At 37.4% G+C, this 23981-nt stretch overlaps 1 protein-coding gene across 1 annotated transcript in view; it reads right to left on the bottom strand.

The window, feature by feature from the left end:
- Positions 1–23981, bottom strand: part of LOC134349552 (GRIP and coiled-coil domain-containing protein 2) — a 55247-nt gene that overhangs the window by 9308 nt on the left and 21958 nt on the right. Inside the window, exons 10-20 of the mRNA XM_063054048.1 lie at positions 22858–22977; positions 21760–21924; positions 21520–21624; positions 20374–20536; positions 19705–19805; positions 19020–19097; positions 14663–14800; positions 9435–9556; positions 8237–8413; positions 5116–5333; positions 918–1112 (exon numbers count right to left, since the gene is read on the bottom strand). Coding sequence (XP_062910118.1) covers positions 918–1112; positions 5116–5333; positions 8237–8413; positions 9435–9556; positions 14663–14800; positions 19020–19097; positions 19705–19805; positions 20374–20536; positions 21520–21624; positions 21760–21924; positions 22858–22977 — 1582 coding nt within the window. The remainder of the gene's footprint in view (positions 1–917; positions 1113–5115; positions 5334–8236; positions 8414–9434; positions 9557–14662; positions 14801–19019; positions 19098–19704; positions 19806–20373; positions 20537–21519; positions 21625–21759; positions 21925–22857; positions 22978–23981) is intronic.

The raw sequence follows: 23981 nt of genomic DNA, 5'->3' as shown, positions 1-23981 counted from the left end.
GCCCATCCTCTGGGTTTCCCCCCCCCTTTTCCTTCTTCCTGGGCCTCCTGTCCCATGATCCTCTCATATCCCTTTTGCCAATCACCTGTCCAGCTCTTGGCTCCACCCCTCCCCCTCCTGTCTTCTCCTATCATTTTGGATCTCCCTTTCCCCCTTTCAAATCTCTTACTAGCTCTTCCTTCGGTTAGTCCTGACAAAGGGTCTCGGCCCGAAACGTCAACTGTACCTCTTCCTAGAGATGCTGCCTGCCCTGCTGCATTCACCAGCAACTTTGATGTGTGTTGCATGATAATCTTTAAGAGACGTTTAGACAGACATATGAATAGATAGGGAATGGAGGGACATCAACCACATGCAGGCAAATTGGATGGATTCACATTGGTATTGTTGTTGGTGCAGTCACGGTGGGCTAAAAAAAAATGTTTCTGCACTGTGCTGTTCTAAATGGATACTAATAAACTCCTCCTTCCCATCCACAATACCCCTTGCCCCTCTTCCTTGCAGTCCAGAGACCAGTTCCGAGCCACAGCTAACTCATAGGCATTATGTGTTCTGCCATTTTGCTGAGTGTTCGTAGGCCCTGACAGCTGAAGCTTTGCGCATTTGTCCCAAGTGGCAAATTATTTGTTGCCATGCCTCACAATTAACATGGCTTTTGGGGCACCAAGTAATTTCTAGATAATTAGATATCTTAAAATTCTCTCTCAACGTTTACATTATACAAGTTTAGAAAATAGTATTTAGTATGTTTTATCCTTTACATAAGTATAATTAAATATTGCAAATTAAGTAGAAAGTTTTCTAAAAAAATCTTAACAAATGCAGAATAAACAAATTGTTTACGATCTTAAATCTTATTACTGAAGTTAATTAAGTACCATTTTAAGATAGCTCCAAATTCATTATCGTTAACCAACCTGATTTAGTCTCAGGAAAGCTGAGTAACTGCTCAAGTGATGCAACCTGGCTACTAGTCGATAGTACTGATTCTGTTTCGGTCATCTCCATTCCCTCTCCTTCTTCACGATCAATAGAATTTATATCTATTAGAGATAAGTCCATGCTTTTTCGGTCACGCAAATTCTTCCCTGAAGACTGAATTGGGGGAGAACCTTAAACAAATATACATGAACAGAAGTTAAATTATGTTCCCATTTTTTTTTTACACTGGTTCAAGATGATTAAAAGTTATTATTTATGAAAATTATAATATTATATTCCTCTATATGCCCACAGCTCCTGTTTATGCTAAACCAGTATTACTTTGTTGTAACCGCTATGAGTCACTATCTGGTGGTGCTGAAGAATTATTATGACTCAGCAGTTGATGGTAGCAAATCTAGTTTTATTTCAGAGGAATGTAGTCAAAACAAACCAATGTGTCTTTTTTTAAAGCATCCAGGATTACAACTCCATTTAGTTAAGACAGGAAGAGCAGAAGGATACGTTGATTTGGTTTGAAGTAGTAAGAGGTAGACCATATGCCTTTCCTCAATCTCTCTTTTCTATCTCCTTCCCCCTTTCAAGGTCAAGCTCAAATTCAACTTTATTGTCATCCAACTGTACACCTATACAATCAAACTAAACAACTTTCATCCAGACCATGGTGCACCAAAACGTATCACACATAGTGAAAGACATTAGCAACATACCTGATAGCCAGAGGTCTCAGGGAATAGAATTAGGTACAGTCAAGATTACTAGAGAGAAAATGTTTGGGAAGCTAAATGGACTAAGAATAGGTAAGTCTCCCGCACCGGATGAGGTGCATCCACGGGTTCTGAAGGAGGTGGCTTTGGAGATTGTGGAGGCATTGGAAATGATCTTCCAGGAATCAACAGACTCTGGCATGGTTCCGGAGGACTGGAAGGTCACAAATGTAGTTCCGCTGTTTAGAAAAGAGAGAGGCAGCAAAAAGAAAATTACAGACCTAGTAGTCTGACATTGATAGTTGGAAAGTTATTGGAGTCAATCCTCAAGGACGAGGATATGAAATACCTCGAGGTGCATGACAAGATAGGCCCAAGCCAGCATGGTTTCATGAAGGGAAGATCCTGCCTTACCAACCTATTGGAATTTTTTGAGGTAATCTCAAATAAGACTGACAAGGGAGAGGCTGTGGATGATGTGTATTTGGATTTTCAAAAGGCCTTCGATAAGGTGCTGCATAAGAGGCTATTTAATAAGATGAGAGCCCATAGAATTACAAGAAAGATATTGGAATGGGTGGAGCATTGGCCGATAGGCAGAAAGCAAAGGGTGGGAATAAAGGGATCCTATTCTGATTGGTTGCCAGTTACTAGTGGTGTTCTGCCAGGGTCGGTGTTGGGGCCGCTTCTTTTTACAATGTGTATCGATGATTTAGATTATGGATTAAATGGTTTTGTGGCTACATTTGCGGATGACACCAAGTTAGATGGAGGAGCAGGAACTGTTGAAGAAACGGAAAGGTTGCAGAGAGACTGGTCAGTTTAGGAGAGTGGGCAAAGAAATGGCAGATGAGATACAATGTTGAGAAATGTACGGTTGAACGTTTTGGAAGAAGAAATAATCAGGCAGATTATTATTTAGATGGGGAGAAAACTCAAAAATCAGAAGTGCAAAGGGACTTGGGGATCCTTGTGCAGGATATCCTAAAGGTTAACCACCAGGTTGGATCGGCAGTAAGAAAAACGAATGCTATGTTGGCATTCATTTCAAGAGGAATAGTGTACAAGAGTAAGGTGTTAATGAGGCTCTATGGGGCACTGGTGAGACCTCATTTGGAATACTGTGTGCAGTTTTGGGCCCCCTATCTTAGAAGGGTTGTACTGATGTTGGAGAGAGTTCAGAGAAGATTTACGAAGATGATTCCTGGAATGCAGGGGCTAACACATGAGGAGCGTTTGTCGGCTCTTGGACTGTATTCATTAGAGTATCGAAGAATGACAGGGGATCTCATAGAAACATTTCGAATGTTGAAAGGGTTGGACAGAGTAGATGTGGAAAGGCAGTTTCCCTTGGTGGGTGAGTCCAGGGCAAGAAGCCACAGTCTTAGTATTAGAGAGTACCCATTTAAAACAGAGATGAGGAGAGATTTTTTTTAGCCAGAGTGTCGCGGATCTATGGAATTTGTTGCCACATACAGCTGTGAAGGCCCAGTCATTGAGGGTGTTTAAGGAGGAGATTGATAGGCATCTAATTAATCAGGGTATCAAGGGATATGGGGAAAAAGCTGGAAATTGGAACTAGATGGGAGAATAGCATAGCTCATGGTGGAGTGCCGGAGCAGACTCGATGGGCCGAATGGCCTACTTCTGCTCCTTTGTCTTGTGATCTTGTGACATAGCAAAATATATTTCACATTCCCCAAAATATTATACTATAATAAGTTAATAAAATATAGTTCAAAATGCATGCAGTGAAGCACTAAACAGTAAACAGCTTGCTGTCCTAGTTACAAGACCACGGTGGTGGCAGGGTATCCATTAACTTCACTGCCCGAGGGAAGAAGCTGTGATAGTCTGACAGTCCGAGTCCTGATGCTTCTATGTCTCCTTCCTAACAGTAGTGGGTCAAGAAAATAGTGGGATGGGTGGTACGGATCCTCAACAATGCCATGGGCCCTTTGTGGATACTCCCTGGAGAAACACTCGCTGCAAAGCCCTGGGCAATATGAATAGCCTCCAACAACCACAGCACTTTCTTTTCTGCTAGGGATGTTTCTAGCCACTGCAGAGATTTCCCTTTGATTCCATTTTCATTACAGATCCTTGGATCACACATGACCAAATAATGCTCAGTCACTCCCATCTAGTTTCTGGAATTTAGCTCCATGTCCATATTTGAACCAATGCTGCAATGAAGTCTGCAGCCAGCTGGTCCTGAAAGAAACTAAAATCGATCACTTTCCACGCTGCATGAAGCCTGTAAGCTGGTGACTAGTAAGTTTTGGTTGATGACACCGTTGATGACCTTATTAACTGTAATATACAGAACAGCATGTAAATGAATAATTCCTCATCCAAGCTGTAGATCATTTGTGAAAGGCTCTAAATACATTTCAATTAACTATTTGAAAGAATACCATGCAACAACCTGATTTATAAGAAAGTTCATATTCTTTAATCAATTATCAATTGTATTCACCAATTAAGTAATAAAATCTAATGGCGCTAAACAGCGACTCCTTTGCGTGCATCTTCGGAAACAGCTCCATTTCCATCTTTAATATCTCTATTTTTCCCTTTCAAGGTTCTTTTGAAGACCCCAACCTGGAGTTGCACGCTGACTTTGGTTCTTTGTGGGAATGGGACCCGCTCTTGAGGTGACGTGACTGGCTGTTATCCGACATGCCAAGGGCACGGCCTAAGAGTCTGGCTTGCCTTTGGAGGCCTAGGATCTCGGGGCTCTGGAGACAGGCTGATTGAAGGTCGGTGTCCCAGACCAGTGTGTTGTGGGAGCTGGAATATCTTTGGCTGTGTGCCCAGAGACCTGAGATCTTTGGGCACAGAGCTCAGAAAACGTGACGCAACGGACTTTTAACATCGTAAACCAGTGAGTTGTTTGTTATGTCTCTCCTCTCGCTGTGAAACAGAGATATCTCTTTCTCCCTTATTAGAGAGAGAGAGAACCTGTGGTTTGTCAAATACCAGGTGAACGCGTAGTCTTTGGAGTTGCACACTTGAATGCTTGGTGGCGGGTGCCAATGCTCATTTTGCTGGTGGGGGGAGGTAGGGGAGCTGGGTGGGGGGGACTTTGGGATTCTAACATTTAACTGTCATTCATCCTTTGGGGCACTCCTCTGTTTTTGTGGATGGTTGCGAAGAAAAAGCATTTCAGGATGTATATTTTATACATTTCTCTGACATTAAATGTACCTTTGAAAATCAACATGGAAAGAACAATATATGCAAGTGATTAATGTTCTTTCCCCTTTTACATCAACACAGCACATCATAGCTGTGATCCTGCAAATCATGAACAATACAGCCCACAACATTGATCATTTCTCCCCTGCTACCTGACTTGAGTTCCTCCGGCATTTTGTGAGTGTTGCATCAACACAGCATATTCAGTAAATTTATCCACCATCTCAAATGAACAGACAGCACTCTGATAAGTATTGATACTCACTTGCTAAACTGTTTTCATTTTTAAGCTGGAATATTTGTGCTTCCATTGTAGACAATTGGTTCTGTAATGATTCAACGGTCTTTTTGTGATTTTCCTGTAGTTCCTGGACTTGCTCGCGAAAGCTCTTTTGAGCTGCTTCATTCTGGATGTTCAACTGACTCACAGTCTGAACATGTTCTGATTTCAACATTGCATTTTCTGACTGGACACTGCAAAGTCTGCAAATTATTGTACAAATATATAGATCAAGATCAATTCCTCAATTGGTTTTTGGGAGACACAATAATGGCAACTTCCCTCCAGCTCATTCCCTGGTTTAATTACTAACTATTAATTATATTAATTATATGTGAAAATCTAAGAAGAAATTTTGAATTCATAAATATTTTATTTATTTAGTGATTAAGCGCAGAACAGGCCCTTCTGGCCTAACGAGCTGCACCGCCCAGAAACCCACCTATTTAACACTAGCCTAATCACAGGACAATTCACATTGACCAATTAACACACCAATCATAACAGCTTTGGAGCGTGGGAAGAAACCTGAGCATTTGGAGGAAACCCATGCATTCACAGGAAGGACATACAAACTCCTTATAGACAGCATTGGAAATATACTCCAGTTCCCTGAGCTGTAATAGCGAGCATCGTGCTAACTGTTATGGTACCGTGGCACCCCAACAGTTATATGCTGTTACATGTTATGGCATCATTGAAATCTAGCACTATAAATAATTCTCAAGCACCTCTAAATTAATTTATTAAGCAACTGGTTGAGTCAAATAATGCAAAAAAAAACACAAACATTTCTATGCCTTTGAGAAATTTCAGCATTGGTACTTTACACTGAAATTCACCATAATATTCACCCATAGACACAATAAACAGTACATGATTACATGGGTTAAAACAATTACTTGAGAAACACAACAGCCGTGTAAACCGCTGATGATTTAAGAGTCATTTATCTTCCAATTTAAAATGTTCATCGTGTATTTTTGTTAGGGATCTTTTTAATTGAATTTTAAAACTGTTTGCTGCTACCATTTCTAATTACACGCTGCTTAATATAACACATAGCTTATGTATAATAATGTCAGGTTTCACCTTTAGAATGACTAACACTTTAAATAACATAAACAGATAAGATACTCATGTGTCTGTCTTTTTATCAGTTTATGCTATGGATCAAAAAGTTAAAAAAATATGCTTTTAATCTTCACTTTGTGAAGCATAAAATTCAGTATTTATTGACAATTTCTTTACATCAAGATTGTATGTGTACAAATTTAACTAGTTTATGAGAATAGCTATTTTCCTTTGAAAATAAAAAATAAGGTCTTATACTACTGCAGTTTACTGTTGAAGTGTGAGCAGAGAATCAATTAATATTCAAATTTCAAGAATGGATATTCTCTAAATATTAAAATTAGATGTGTAAATCCTCTAATTATAGGATCAAGCAATGCCAAGCTTAAAAATATCAAGGAATTAGACAATAATAAGGAATTAAATAATAAATATACTTTGAACTTTGAGTATGCCTGGAATAATGATGAGTGAAAACTGTGATTGCATGTATGGTGATGGGTAAATGTGGAGAAATTCTAAGCCTGTCAGAAAACCAGTTCCAACCGCTGGCTCACAGAGGTATGAAGTGGATGGACAACCAATCCATTGCTGGGTAACCAACCCACTGCCGGAGGCAAGATAACATTTTAAATATATTAATGCAGTTGGAAGTCTCTGCCTTAACTAGCTTGGCAGGAATTACTATGGCAATCAGGTTTGTAGGGCCTGAGGAAAAGTGGAGGAAGCTTTGAACAGCATTCAAATAGCTTAGGAAAAGCAAGAGTGGCCTTAGGAGCCTGCGCTTTCCACTGAACAATGCCCGATTCATCACTATCCAAAAACAAAGTCCATCCAGAGCGGCCTTTCTCAACCTTTTTGCCCTGGAGGAACCCTTGAGATAATTTTCAGGTCTCAGGGAACCCCAGTGTAAAAACTATTATGTCTACAGCTCAAGGTTCGTTGGTGTGATCAGTAAGTTGTAGATATAATAATCCAATATTAATTGTAATAAGTTGTTACTAAATAACTTGCTTCCTGAATCCTTTTACTGAATGCAACTTTATTAACAAAAACTTTACTCTATTGGTTTTGAGTTTCCAATAGTCGTTTAAAATAATCAGCACTTTACATGTCATACGGCTGTGATTTGTAGTTACGTGTCTTTTCAATTTTATTGGAGCCATTGCAACATTTGTAAGTTGTTTGCCACAGACTAGGCACAATGGAATAGGACAACTTGGATCACCAGTCCATGTAAAACCCATTGATAAGTAGCTTTCGTTGTAAAGACAGATTTCTTTCGTGTCCGTTGTTACACTGGTGCAGTGAATCGACTCAGAAGACTGTAATATTTCATCACGAACCTTATCAGAATTGTCCACAGGCCTAGAATCCTCCTCTTCAGAAATTGCCACATTGGTAGCACTTAAAAATTGCTTCTTTCAAATGAAAATTTCCCTCCGATTTTCTACTACACTGGTAGAATTTGTTCGCTCCCATAAGTCGGGGGTGCATGAGGGAAGTTGGGAGAGGTAATTCAGGAGGGAGAGGCTAATGTCACAGCCAAAGTTATCCAAAGCTTGGAAAATGCACTTCACGTTCCTCATCAGCCTACAGTCCTCCCCTCTGTGCAATACAGCACTGACCAATTATTAACAGCCTCCCCAGCTTGTGTCGAAACCGAGAATGGACACAACTAATTAAACATGGCCCTACTGCGCATTGCCATAATGGATTGAGAGACCTCTCACAAGATTGCTAACAGGACTGCTGGGTCACTGGCCACCACTGCGAGCACTAGCATTGTGCTCAGTTCAAAAAACTTTATTTTTTTTAAAATCATGATCTCTTGCAGAACCCTGCAGAGTCGAAAGACAAGATCTACCTATACTATCCAAGTTGTGGATTGGGCTAACTTGGTTAATACTCTCTAATGTGAAAACTAATCAACCCCTGCCAATTATGCAGCTTAACCTGTTGAATATCCAGGTTAAAGTTAGAGCAAATAAATACATAAGTAAGTTTAAAAAAAAAGTAGAGTTGGACATACTTTTCTCGAATCTCAGTCTCCCTGGTAACAGTTTCCTGCAATATCTTGTTATGTCGTTCCAGCAGCATGTCATGCTCTAACTGTAGAGCCTGCAACTCACCCACACTGACTTGCAGCTGGCACTGAGTTTCATGTAATTTAGCTTTCAACTGGTCAATCACTTTTTGCAGATGTTCTCTACAATAAAAAAGAAATTGTATTAATTCAGCACAGACTCTGTGTAGCCCCTGGAATAGTATGGGGTCTTGAGCTAGATTAAGCAAAATCTGACTCAATGAAAGAATGTAGTTACAGTTTCATTCCTAACTTCTCTATGGTGGTTACAGTATGAGCATATTGACATATTAAGCAAGGAAAGAAAATGATATATCAAGCAAGCATAAGAAATCAACATCTTGCATTTTTACTCATCCAAACAAATGCACTGCAAATACTTTTTGAAACTTTCTAATGTTTCTAAGATTACAACTATTTATAATTGAAACTTCAACATAACAAAACATTCCAAATCACTGTTGCAGAATAAGTTATTCTGAACAATTTTCATTCTTTGAATATTGAAAACTTTCAAAGATCTGTTTGAAACTTTTTTCTATTCAAACCATGATACAATATTGCATTCAACTTATCTGAATTTTATTTACTTGATGCTGTCCTTGCTTGCCTTCTACTCTCTTCATAATCAAAACTAAACATTACCAGAAACTTGGATATTTTGCGTACATCCTCCATAATTTACGAATTTCTTTAAAGAAATGCAAGTATTTTGAACCTTCTGAATGTTTTAACGTAATATTAATAATCTTTTGTTAAATAGTAAATATTGTTAGCTATTTTAGCATAACACTCCAAGTTTCTACTTTTTTCTACACTTGACAATAATCAGTATATTATTACTCCCATGACCTATTAATTCAATGAATTCATGTTACTAGATGTTTTTAAACAGTTACCAATTACTAGGTTAGTATAGCTTTATTATTAACACTTAAAAAGTTTTATTCCAGAAACTTTTCTGACCCAACCCATTGTGCTAATTTGCCCCAGCCAGCCATATTAGCAGTGAACTCAAAATGTTGTACTTACACAAGTGAAGGAAGCAGTGTAAAATTCATCAACAAATAACAGTGAATTTGCAATTAGGTAATTGAAAAGTGATACCAAAAGGAGAAAAATTATTTTGGCTTCCATAACTCACTTTTCTTGCTGGGTCAATTCATTTTCATTCTGGGTAGCTGATCGGTTCTTTTGTTGCTTTAAGACATTATGAACACGAACTTTGTAACTTTCAAAATCTTCAGCAGTTGCCTTTTGTTCCGCCTGTAAGGCAATATATATATATTTTTAAAAAATCACTGAGAAGAATTTTAAGGAGTTTCATTCTTCACACCTAGGTATTATAGATCATTAAAACATAATCACTCCTGAATTCCCAGCATTTAATGTGTTCATTAATAGTTTAGTTTCCTTTGAGATAGATCATTATTTCTGTTGTGCACTGCCGGAGGCTACTGATCTATTCCCAAGTGGTGAACATAAATGCTTTGCAAAGTGATGATTCTACCATACAATCATGCTTAAATAGAATGCAGATCAGATGAAGAGCAATTCCAAACCATCAGTAACTGCTGAGTGCTCCAAGTTGGGGAGGAAGTCAATGACGATTAAGTTTTTTGATCCATGTTTACATTTAACATTGGAGCTTGAAGAAAAGGAGGACTGAAAATTTTACTCAGTGATTTATAACATAAATTACCTTTGTATACTAGTAACCTAATTTCTGATTTCATATATAGTCCCCATATTTAGATATTGAATAGATAATTCCTATAAAGGAGTCAGAAGAGATTGAGTAGGGTAACTTATTAAAACTAGAAATAAGGGAAAGAACTCACATCCATTGTGCCGTGAAGTGAAAATAGCAACCACTCAATGCAAATAACACATTCATAAATGGTAGCTACCAGGCACTGATCTCAAAAATACCTAGTGCTAATTGTCAATGGCAGGGAGTAGTTTCAGCTGTGATTTTCTATTTTCCATTAACTATTTTTTTTTCTTAAAGTTGTATACAGTAATTATTTCACTGCACATGGAAACAAATGAACAAAATATTTAAACCTTCAAAATTCTGAAGTTTCACAAAACTTTTTTTACAGTTATGAATTTACATCATACAATTATAAAAACTAAAAGACAATGGACTGGAAAATTATGTGATGCTATGGATGATGAAGTGCTCTAGCATCTATGAAATCAGTCATCATTTGGCTTTGGCTGAGATATTTTGCAGATATTATTTAGGACAGATGGCACAGGAAACAGACCATTCAATGCAATCATACCACATTTAGGAAGTGCTTGAATATCTTCCATCTTTCTTTATCTTTGAATGCAATTCTCTATTCCCCTCTCTTCTGTACTTGTTCAGCCACCTTTTAAATATACTTTGGACTTTTTCCTCTGTCTGATCAGAATTATTTAATACCACTGCACTAACTGCTCCCAGTTGTAGCAAGTTCTATGTTTATGACTTTTTAACAAAGATGTTTCCTTTGAATTACCTATTTCCTGATAACCACTTAAAAATGAAACTCTAATTATATTTCTTCATCAATGTTGAAATTTTTCATTTGCATCCATTAGACCATAATATATTGGAGCAGAATTAGGCCATTTGGCCCATTGTGTCTACTCTGCCATTTCATCATGACTGATCCATTTCCCCCTCAACCCCAATCTCCTACCTTCTCCCCGTATCCCATCGTGCCCTATCAAAAATCCATCAACCTCTGACTTAAATATACACAATATATACACATGCATATTATTTTTAAATACCAAGATACCATGAAGATCAACAAGAGGAAACAAAAATTCAAGTTGTTCAACCTTTCCTGATATGTATACACAACATTTGGCACAAATCTTGTAAATATTCTTTGCACCTCTTTGTGCTTTGTTACCCATTTTTTACATGATCACCAGAATCTGTATGCAGCAGTCCAAGTGTGGTTTAAAGACTGTTACAGGTTTAGCACAACTTCCCTAACTTCTCAATGCTACTCTTCTGGAAATAGACGCTAGTGCAGAGTGACAAATCTTTTTGAGAGAGTGCGCTCAAATTGGCAATAACCTTTGAAAAAAATTCTCTCACATGCTATGGTAATCTTGAGCAGAGATGGTCATTGATAAATGAATTAGTAATAGCATTATGGACTGCAAGGATAAAGGATGAGTCCTGTGGCTTATTTAAAAGTATTCATTGCTTTACTATTAATAGAAGTATAACAGAGATCGAAATAAATGAAGATTTTAGAAAACCTGTTCAAAGATTATTCATATTAATCTTTTAAAAAACAACTGAACAGTAATATCATTAACACAAGAGATTCTGCAGATGCTGGAAATCCAAAGCAATGCACACAAAATACTGGGGGAACTCAGCAGGTCAGGCACTATCTATGGAAGTGAATAAGCAGTCAACATTTCAGGCTGAGACCCTTCATCAGGACTGGAAAGAGGGATAATGCCAGAATAAAAAGATGGGGTGAGCAGAAGGAGAAAATGTGAGAAAGTACTAGGTGAATCTTAGTGGGTGGGGAGGCTGGGAAGTGGCAGGTAGAAGAACCAAAAGACTGGAGAAGTAGGAATCTGATGGGAGAGAACCATGGAGGAAAGGGAAGAGGAAGTGTGGGGGGGAAGGGGGAAAGGGGGGAGGAGGGGAGGGGGGAGAAGAAGGGGAGATAATAGACAAGTGAAGAGAAGTGGTAAATGGCCAGAGTGGGGAATAGAAGAGGGAAGGAGCAGGGAAAATTACCAGAAAGAGAAATCAATGTTCATGCATCAGGTTGGAGGCTACCTAGATGGAATATGAGGTGTTGCTCCTCCACTCTTAGGGTGGCCTCATCATTGCAGGAGAGGAGGTCATGGACTAACATATCAGAAGAGGAATGGGGATAGGAATTAAAATGGTTGGCTACCAGGATGGAGTGGAGGTGCTTTACAATGTGCACACCCCCCCCCACCCAATTTATATTGTGACTCACGGATGTAGGGGAGGCCACACTGGGAGGATGATACCAACAGATTCAAAGGTGAGTGTTGTCTCACGCGGAAGGCTTGTCCGAGACCTTGAATACAGGTGAGCGAGGTAGTGAATGGGCAGGTGCAGCATTTCTGTCGTTTGCAGGGATACATGGCAGGAGGGAGATTAGTGAGGAGGGACGAATGGACAAGGGAATCATGAAGTGTGTGATCTCTGTGGTAAGCAGAGGGCGGAGCGGGTGGTGAGGTCAAGATATAATTAACATAATATTTTCTAAATAGTATTGTTATGTTATCTCATATGTCTTAAGAAATGTGAATATGAAATTATAAGCTTTGGTGGATATTCAACAAAAGATAAAGGAAAGGGAAATAAACATTTTACTCTCAGCAAGAATTTTATTTTTGCACTAACGATGACAAATACTTTATATTCACTTTGTATTTGGCTGTTTTAAGAGCTATGCATTTAGCACTAGTTTTATTAATAAGTCTATTATAATTTGATTTCACCATATTCATCACTGACATGAATACGTTGATGAAAATGCTGTTAATAGTGCCATTCCAGGTTTCAGAACTTCCCTGTCTGAATTTTTATACTTTGATCCAGTCTAACCGATCTCTTTCACTATTTTCTAGTTCAGCTCTTAAGTCGACACATTTTTGCCTCCAAATTCCTGATTTGTAAATCAATCAAATGCATTTCAAAATTATCCACATCAATCCACTGCAACCTTTTCAAATTCAGTTTTTCTAATGATACACTGTCTGCATACTTTGAGATCTATAGCTTTTTCAACTGACCTGAGCATAGTGAATCTTAAAGAAGATTGTTCAGTAGTTGAACCAGTGATGCTCAAATTTTTATTGGAAGGCTCTGAATGTCTGTCATGAGTTTATTTAGGTTTGGGAAATATGTAAAAATGCCATTTTCGACATGTTTAAATACTGCCAGCTTGATTTCAAAGACTTATATCATCAAACATAGCATCAAGTGACTTGCTAGATCCCCATAAATTGGTGTTTAAGTAATTTAAATGAGGAGAAATCTGCAAAAAAAAATCAATCTACAAACCAATATAATGTCATATAATTCTTGACAAGAAAATTTTTCATTTGTCAAAAACAGACAAGTTTTATTCTTTAAGGATAGAGTCTCGACTAATCCAATGAATATTGTTGTACACAAGTACTGTGTACATCAAATTCACCATTCTCAGTAAATTCTGAAATTGTCCTTTTTCGAAGCATATCCAGAATTAAAATTAATTACCTTGGTTACAGTCTTCATCACTTCAAGTTCCTGAAGGTCAGCTTTTGCACACAGTCTTAATGTATACTATACGATGAAAGCTTATCAGTACATGCCCAACGTATTTTGCAAATAGATTGACAAAACCCTCCTCTTTACAAATCATACTGAGTGTACCATCAGTTGTCATGGAAACTTTCTTAAAGGTTAACTTGTCATCATGCGTTCTTGCAACCATTTAGCTGGTGCTTGTGAAAACACCTCATTGCTCTCAGGTTATAAAAAAGTAACTTGCCACTCAATTTGGTAGTAAAGGTAATCATTATGTACCTTTAAATTATGAGTAAGATTTAAAGCACTGAGAGGCTCCACTATACACCTTGTGGCATAAATTTTGCACGTGTAATCTTGCGCATGTGTGCCATCGGTTTGTCACTCCTGTGTAGTGGTTTAGTATCTCTGAGGCTTTGGTAAACTGCGGCCATTCAATCACTGATGCATTTTTGATCCAAGATCCCTTTTGTCACTCTACCATATCTGAACTTGCTAATTCTCTATCCATTCACCAAATTTGTTCATTTCTCACCGTAGGATTCTGCTGTTCTCCTTAGTAGTGATAATCTGAATCTAATTTGATATAATCTTCAAATTTAGTACTGTTTTTGATTTCAAAGACCAATTCTTTAATAGAAGAACACCAATGGCCACAGTAATGATCCCTGTGGAGCAGTATTCTTCCACTCATGCACACACATGCAACCATGGGGCAAGAGGAAGTTCCACAACACAGCTAATTCCTTTCAACTATTCGGTTCTTGAGTTAACCTGTGCAATCCTGATCACTGCCTCAGTGTACCAACACTATGACTACTTTGCATTAAGTAGAGTTTTTTTCAAGTTTGCATTATTTCATGTAAAGTGATGTGTAATTTATGTTTGATTATGTTTTTCTTGTGATTGCTTTTCATATGATGGTAGATGCCTGTGGTGCTGCTTCAAATTTTTTATTGCACCTGTGCATAGGACGATAAACTCAACTTTGACTACAAATTGCTACCTATTAAACTCAATGTTTTCCAAAATTTTTATATTAGATTACATTACAAATGCATTCAAGATTGTACCTTAGCATTACTGCATTCTTCTTGCAGAGCTGCTATCTTCTGTGTAAATGCACTCAAAGTCCGATGGTTTTGTTCATTTGCCTGACGCAACTGCTCATGAGTCTTATGGTTTTCAGCAGTTAATTCCGCCATTTGGATCTGCAACATGACAGGTTTACTGATTTTCTGAAAACCTATTTGTAATGTGCTATTATCTGTACCACTTTGTTATTGTGAATTAGATGCACAGACCAAGAAATGTAATACAAGTACGGAAGTACATTATTTTTAGTAGTCACCGTTGTAATTACCATGATACTGAAGTCTAAAAACCCTTGAAGCATTGATGCAATACTAGCTTTTGCTACTGGATCAAAACTGGGATACATACCATCCGGACTAGATAATTCATTCACAATTCAATTTCTGGTTTATGTTTAATTTGTTGACTCAAGGTGGAAAGAGTTGTTGTTAAGTAATAAAATAATTCCGTAATTCAATTCAGTTTTCTTAACTAGGTACAGTAATTTCAACATGTTTCAGTAATCCCTTTTTGAAACAAACGTATTAGACACGGCAAGGCTTTGCTACAACTTGTCTTTCACGGTCACTCTCTTTTTATTTACACAGATATTGTGAACAAGATCAGCACTTATTATCTAGTTGCACAAATGGGTGAAGCCACTGCAACCAATCTGATACAATGACTTGTTTTGCTACTTCTGAAGTTTCTGTTTAAACTTAACCACTTTGTTGTTTGTTTAGGTCTTTTCCTCTGTCTACCTGGTAATCTCTTTGGCAGTACATCTTTTAGATCCCTGCTACTGAAGTCCAAGGTACAAAATTCAAAATAAGGTTGGAGTAAATTTTTATTCCCGAAGTACATATATTGTATGTCACCATATGCAACCTTGAGATTCATTTTCTTGTGGGCATACTCAGCAAATCTATAGAATAGTAACTATAACAGGATCAATGAAAGATCAAACAGGGTGCAGAAGACATCAAACTGTGCAAATGCAAATATAAATAAACAGCAATAAATAATGAGAACATGAGATAATGAGATAAAGAGGCCTTGGCCTTGAAAGTGAGCTCATTGGTTATGGGAACATTTCAATGATGGGGCAAGTGAAGTTGAGTGTAGTGCTTTTTACTTCATAAAGTTTGATTTTTTACGATCACAAGACAATTCTACTGCAAGAACATCGGATACTACTCGATCAGTGAGCTGCTCATTGATTGGAGTAGCTGAACTGGTGTTGGCAGCGAAGCCTTCCGAGGCATTGGAGGAGCTAACCCTGGCTGCAGACTGTGCTGCCCTCTACTCGGAAGCTTCACAGTTAGTGCAATATAACTGTGGGAGATTGTCTCGGACATTTCACTTGTAATCGCAAGATTCTGCTGGACAGTGATAACGCAAGTTGCTGCAGGACTGTTATTCTTGTCTGGTGGAGGGACAGATGACATGGGAGCTGTGTAGCCTCAGCTGTAGTGAGAGCTAGGCCTCAAGCCTTGGGCTTGCCTGCTGCTGCAGACCAAGTGAGAGACACGAAAGCACTACAGCACATTTGAGCTTGCTGGGGTCTGGCCCCTCCTGTAGGTGTTGCCCTTACATATTTGAGTGGTGGAATGGCAGGCTGGATTGCATGCATCTGCACACTGCTGGGAGACTGTACCATCAGTTGCTGGACATTGTTGTTCAGGATCTTGGACTATGTATATATTTTTTCTTCGAGTGAATATGCTTCTTTGCTTGATATATGGTACTCGTAATTTTTGAATGCTTGCTTGCTACTTTGAATGTTTTGCACTTTGGTCCCAGAGGAACACTGTCTCGTTCAGCTGTATCCATGTATAGTTTGAATGATAATTAAACTTGATTTGATTTGATTCCTAAGATATGGGAAGTGGTTCACATTTACAATATGGAGACAGCATCTGTGTTTGTACACGCTTAAGTGTTGAGCACCACTACATCATTAACTTACTTCTCTATTGTCAATCTTACATATGGTGTGACAACTTTTCGAAGGCTACCATTAGTGTTCCTTCAAGAAAATAAGATGAAAATTACAGAAACAAATTATTCTATTTTAATTATTGACAGGCATATAATTCTGTAATGAGTCTGGCTAGACACACTGAAATATAAAAATCACACCATATTCTGGAGAATAGCTCAGTTAATCAAATTTCAGCCTATTATTTTTCGAAGTCACTTATATGGATTCAATGTTTAATCACTTCATTTAAATTAGTTTCAGAAATTAAATGACTAAAAGCTCGGCACACTAGAAATGCAAATTAGATTTTCAAATCATCATTATTTTTTGTGTCTTGGTTCATCTAGATGAGAGGGAAATTAGGGGGCAAAGAGCATAGACAAAACAGGACAGCAAAATCCTCAAAAGATCACGATCAATAATTTTGGGGGGGGGGTGGGAAGTGCATTATTGATCTGGGTGAAAGATTGTAGCACTTGTTTTCCTCCTTGCCGGGAGTGATTAAAAGTATTAGTCTGTTGGAGTCAATAGCCTTTTATCCCCCTATTTCCCTGCCTGGTTTCCTGAGCTCTTAACAAAAAAAGGTGAAATCTGGGTCAATTCTATGAACTACTATTACCACCATCACAAAACAGCAACATGAATTAAACCACTTTTAGTGAAGTGAAGTAAAATTTCCCATGGTAATTCACAGGAACATTATCAGTTTCACACCAATCCATGTCAAAAGTGACCAAAATCTTAATCAATGACGTTAGATTTTAAGGAACATCTAAAAAGGCAGAAATAGATAAGTACTGAGGTTTGTGTAAGAATTCCATGATTTGAGGTCTCAGTAGCAGAAGATACAGCTGCTAATATGCAATACAAAGACCAGAACTGGAGATGTGCTAATATCTTGGAACATGACTGGCTTGGAGCAAGTTCCGGGGCAAGGATCAATAAGGTCAGAGGAGGAATTCAAAAATGTAATTCTCACAACACGCTGGAGGAACTCAGCAGGTCGGGCAGCATCCGTGGAAAAGATCAGTCGACGTTTCGGGCTGGAACCCTTCGTCAGGACTGTAGAGGGAAGGGGCAGAGGCCCTATAAAGAAGGTGGAGGGAGGGTGTGAAGGAGAAGGCTGGTAGGATCCAGGTGAAAAACCAGTAAGGGGAAAGATAAAGGGGTGGGGGAGGGGAAGTAGGGAGGTGATAGGCAGGAAAGGTGAAGAAGGAATAGGGGAAAACACAATGGGTAGTAGAAGGAGGCGGAACCATGAGGGAGGTGATAGGCAGCTGGGGGAGGGGGCAGAGTGACATAGGGATAGAGGAAGGGAGGGGGAGGGAATTACCGGAAGTTGGAGAATTCTATGTTCATACCAAGGGGCTGGAGACTACCTAGACGGTATACGAGGCGTTGCTCCTCCAACCTGAGTTTAGCCAAAATGTAATTGTAAGGTCTTTGCTACTCTAGATACCACTGTAGGTCAGTGAGCAAAGTTGTGGTTGGAGTTGATGAAAATGTAGCCAGCAAAGGCTTAGATGGCCTTACTAGTATGAAGAGTATAAGATGAGTACAAGGCCAGTGGTAACTTGGTAGCAAAAAAGAAAGAAAGAAAGCACAAAGGATGCAGAGCAGATAAGCTGTAGCAAATGTATAAGGTGACTTAAATAAGATAATTCAGTGTTGTATTTTACCAAAGAAGGGCTGCTTATAACCTCACGACTACAAAACAAAATTATAACAGGACCATTGAATAGACTGGGGGCATATGACTGGATTATTATTTAATTTTTCCAAATGTCAAACAAGTATCAGGATCAAAATAAAGTCTGTCATTTCTGTTCCTAATTCTGAATAATTTTTCTAAATAGCAAAAAGATCAGAAAATAAAAGTGTTTCATACAGAAGTTTAAATTTAAGGCACATATTTAGTTCTACTAAATCCACTTACATGGTGCATATGAACAAAGTGTGACCCAACTGTCAACTCCAACAAGAACAATACCCAATAAAACATGTTCCACTGAACTTCAAACATCATCCCAATTTCTTGAATAGTCATTTTATTGCATGGGAAGAAAACTATTTCACCAAACCATATCAAGCAGGTGGTAAATGGAAATCTTAAAAAGAAACTGCAGGTGTTGGAAACAGTTGTTAGGTCATGCAGCATCTCTAGAATGAGAAAGAGTTAACGTTTCAAGTCACAAATCCTTTGTCACGATGACCTGAAATATCAACTGTTCCTCTTTGCACAGATGCTCCTTAACCTGCCAAGTAGTTCCAGCATTTTGTGTCTTTATTTCAAACATATTAACTGAGGCCAGTAAATGTACTTGAAAACAACCTGCAAGAGCTTAATTGAAAAATACACTTAAAGAACGTACCTTGTAATTTTCCACTTGCTGTTGGCTTAATTCCAGATCTCCTTTAATAGAAGCTTGAAGAACTAATTGCTCTGCTTCCTAAAGAGACATAATAATATATCAATTTCATGGTTTCCAGCAAATCCCAACAGGTCATATTGATGGTACAATCTTTATTTAAAATAAGGAGTTGTAAATGTGCAATTAAACTTTGTCATATGATAAATCTTAAATCAAAGAATTGAATCCACATACCTCTCCACCACTTCCTCACAGTGCTCAAGTTTTGAATTTCCGTTTTAACATAAGGATAATATTTGTACTTCAGAATTACTGTATTTGCTTTATTGGTTATTTTGCGGCATTTTTCCTGTTTTATCTGTAGATCTTTCAGACTTTCTGTTGCGAATCTTGAAACCTTTTAAGACTGCCTTCTATTTTCTTAGTTCCTTGTCTTCAGTGTCCATAGCAAAGAAGTGCTCACCAGACATACAAGATATCCCATTGTATTTTGCTATTCCAACTCTCAGCAATGAACTTGTACCAATGAAATTTCACACATATGCAAGTCTCATCCTGATCTCTATCTGAGGTTAATCAAGGATGTTTTCAAAATTATACACATATTGATAAAATTATTACATTTCTGTATAAAACAGAATTTCACACTAATATGGAACATTCTGGAGATACCATTGTTACTCACAGCTCTTTTTGAATCAGTAAGTTCTTTCTTTGTTTTCACTAACATTTGTTTCATCTTGGTGTTTTTCTCTTTGTTTTCCTCCAATGTTTTCTGAAGAGATCCTGCAAATGCCCAATCAGGTTAATTAATACCTATTATAGAAGTCATAATGTCATCTGCTGAAAGAAATGATATAGAACTTATTAAAAATAACAATTTATTTATAAATATTTCCAGGTAAACATGCAATTGGAATAACAGTATGAATATAACAGTATAAATACTGAATGCCTGTAAGTTTTCCCAAAGCTAAATAAAAATATAAGTTCACATCATGATAAATTAAGGTAGGAATCCACAGAAGTATTATTCTAAGTCCTGATGCTTTTATGAAAAAACAAGAAATCCTTTCATTATTTTTAAAATATAGTGGTGGCTAAACTAATTTGATAGTGAACGTATCATTTTATATCACAGGTCTTTGTCTTATTTGCCTAATTCACCCATTTTGCAGAGAACATTCTCACCCCTCACACGATGATTCTTGTCTGATGTGGACCTGCCATTTCCGTGATATCACTATTAAGGAGGAAATGTTTTCAACAAAGTGGTTTGATTCAGTTCACTGAATCCATACTTAATCCAGAATAATTCTTAATGGACTTCAATCAACCAAATTGATCAACTCACTTATTTGATCTTCCAAGTTAGCCAGTTTCTGTTTGCATGATGTTGTTTCTTCCACCACTTCGCCAATCCTGCTGTCTCGATCAGTAATTTTCTGGTTCAGTTCTTTTACCAAGCGCTCATAATCTGCAATCTCCATGTCCATTAGCGTGCTTTTTTGAGCATCCTAGCAACAATGGGAAATAAATGACAGTAATTTGCACTGCACCGAAATTTCAAACAAAACAAAATTCCATTGATAATTAAGTATTACTGGATTTATTTCATTGGTACGAAAAGAAACCTATTAATAGATACAAATACAAATCCTCAATGTCCATTTGTGTGCCATATAAACGAGTATTATATTGCTTGAGTTACAGTATTTAGGCCAAATTAAATCCCATTGTCCTTATCAATAAACAAAAAGGACAAAATAATTGATCAGATTTATTGTGTACATTTTCACATTGTTTATTTGTAGACAGTAGTGGATGCACTTCTATTTATAGTAAAATTATGTTCTAATGTTACAGACATTGTATAGTAGTTTCTCCTGCAGTAACTTTAAATTGCTTTTTACAGTGCTTTCTTTGACTTTTAATGGTCCAGATCAGAATTACTTTGAAATAGCACTGCTTCATTTCTGGTAGTCATCTCTTCTTCAGATCATGCCCAAATGCTATATTGGTAAAATTCCGAAGGATGCACTTTCAATCATTACTGCCTGCTCTAAAACTATTTTGATCCACCATTGGTTGGAAATAATATACTAAAGTGATGTAAATCTGAGGCAAAAAAATACCAGAAACATCCCACCAGATATCAAATGTGGACAAAAAGAAAAATGTTAGTCCTTTATGTCTTGTTATCTGATTTACAAAATCCTGTGGAAACTTTAGGAGGCAAAATTCTCGACTCCCAGCTCTTCCAAAGACAAATCTTGCCTTGCTTCTATCCAGATGGGTCAAGTATGGTAAGTTGCTGATCAATGTTACATTGAGATTAGCAGGCACAATGTAAAAGGCTGGATTTTTAGTGAGATTGGTGTGAAGAATTAAAGTTACAGACAACTGGAAGTTGAATATTTGTAGCGTCTTGTTTTATTTCAGATTTCTGGCAACCTTAGTGATTTGCTTTTGAATGCAGTGGGTTGCGTCTCTTGACTACCTTTCTCACATGTTCCAGTTCTTGTACTGTTTGTTGCAGCTGGTGTTTCTCATTTTGAAGTTGCTTTTTAAGTTCTTCGATTTCTTTTACCAGTATACAATTGTCCTGCATTGAAAAGTATATACTTTTTAAACATACAAGTTATTTATACAAGAAAATCAATTGAGAAAAAAAACTTGGGTAATTCCACAAAATATAATTAAAACTTTAAGGCACTGAGCTATATTTAGTTTCCAGTACCTTAGATATCTGTTCCTTAACAAGTTTTATGGCCTCCAACTCCTTTTCAACAGCTGTCTTAGCTTTTTCAGATTCTAATATCTGTACTTCCAGCTGTTTGGCATTCGACTGCGAAGTTCCTAAATGGGCCAACACATCTTCTTTCTCTGAAGCTAACTGTTTATGCTAAATGGAAGACAGCAGAAAGACACGACAGATTCATTAATATGTTGTACAGCAGTAGACTTTTTGGACAAGGCTTAAATATTATTTAATGAGCCCTGTTCAAAAAAAAGGGTGAACTTTGCATAAATGGAGGTCCTAAATGATCAACTTGCACTGTAAAGTGTTCCCTTCTATATATGTTTATCATAAAGAAATACAGATCTAGAATTTACTCTTGGTGGCAAGCAACCTACTGTTGAAATTGGCCTATAATCCAAGCCTATGATGACCTTCAGCACATGTCTCAGTGTTGGATTTTGGAGAAATACCCAGACTGATCCTCAGTGGCAAAGACCTACACAGAGGAAGAAATAGCTCTGCCCATAAATCAACAGAAAAATCAAACGCTTTGGCAGCTGGCATAACTATGCCTCTTAAATTAGCCAGTTGCAAAACACTGTCAAAAGCAAGCAAGCACATTCACAACTTCTATGCTCATGAACAAATATGAAGGAATCCTGGACTTGTTCATATTTGTCATGGACTTTGTGGATTGAAGGGCCGATTTCTGCAGCGTAGGACACTGACTTTTCCACCCTGCGTAATTCCTCTCTTTTCTAAATTCTTCTGAAGTGCATTTGACAATGTTGGTCATAATCTTTACAATTCCCTCACTTCTCTCTGTTATTCAAAACAACGCATGCTTTCTTTCAGCTCATAATTATTGCTCATTATTTCCTCATTGTGAAGCACCATTAGCCATCTCCTATTAACAGGTGGCATTAAAATATATGTTATTGACATTGCTTGTACAGATTAGATTTTTATAGGTTTCCTTGTATTGCTTTAAACTTAATTATACACTTGAAACATACTGGTGCCTATTGTAAACAGAAGTCTTCTACATTCACTGATAGAAAAATATTGCCCAGTAGATGGAAGATGGTGTCATACCTCTTGAAGGCAAGCATTCAAGTGTTGTGTGAGTTCCTCCACCTGATTTTCACAGTTATTTGCTCGCTCCTTTTCCATATCCAGCTTTTCTGCTTGCTTCTCATATTCTAGCAAAAGATTCTGAGAGAAAGAAGCATGATCTTAAACTAATGATCAACTAACTTAAAAATGGACTTCCTGCAAGTGCTATAGTTTATTTAAGTGACATTAATAAGTTTCTTATTCTGCTTAATAAGTTTCTTTCCCCTATGACTGTCGAGCCACGAGCTTGGGGTAAACCTGAAGTTAGATAGTTTTTAGCTAGGGTAGTGGGAAGAAAGTGTTTGGATCCTACATTGGGCAAAAAAAACAAAATTCTTATCTGTCATTGACCATAATTCAACTAAAAGATTGAACTAATACTTCAATTAATTAGATGAGGAAAGGATCTGCGTGACCAATACCAGGATAGGTTGCTATGTATCATACACAACTAATGACCACAAAGAGGTACCAGAGTCAAACAGTCTCATTGATAATCAACACCAAAAATTTGGTGTGGGAAAACTTGTGGGAAAAGACTGGTAAATAGCAAATGTATGCATTATCATTTATGTTCATGACAAGGATATTATTCTCAGCAATGCAACAGCTGCAGATATGATTATTTATATTACCAATTATAAACCCTAACTCTCATATCTCTGCTCAAATACGATAAACATCTTGAACTCTGAACATATTTTGGCAAATGTTAAAAATTTTCAGAAAATTACCTATACATAGAACAATACGAGGCTAATAGTGATTACAATTATGAACTGCACAATTGTTCAAATTTCCAGGATAAGCTATGAAATAGAAGCTTTAAGGAGCTTTAAATACAATTTAAAATCTTATAAATAACGGTAAGTCACAAGAAATTACACCACGCATTAATTCTCATCATAGGATTAGTAAGGATAGTTTTGTTATCTCAATATTCCTGTTGGCAGCAGATGTCATGATGATATTGACAACTACACTGTTGCATTCATTTTTTAAAATTGTGATATTTAATAGAGATCACACTGTCTACTCATTAAAGTTCCTCAACCTATTTTCTGTTGCTTCCTGTCTTTTCCCATGAAAACTGAAAAATCTGT

Source organism: Mobula hypostoma, chromosome 7 (assembly GCF_963921235.1).
Source record: "Mobula hypostoma chromosome 7, sMobHyp1.1, whole genome shotgun sequence".
Taxonomy (NCBI): domain Eukaryota; kingdom Metazoa; phylum Chordata; class Chondrichthyes; order Myliobatiformes; family Myliobatidae; genus Mobula; species Mobula hypostoma.
This window is presented reverse-complemented; position numbering and strand designations above follow the sequence as displayed.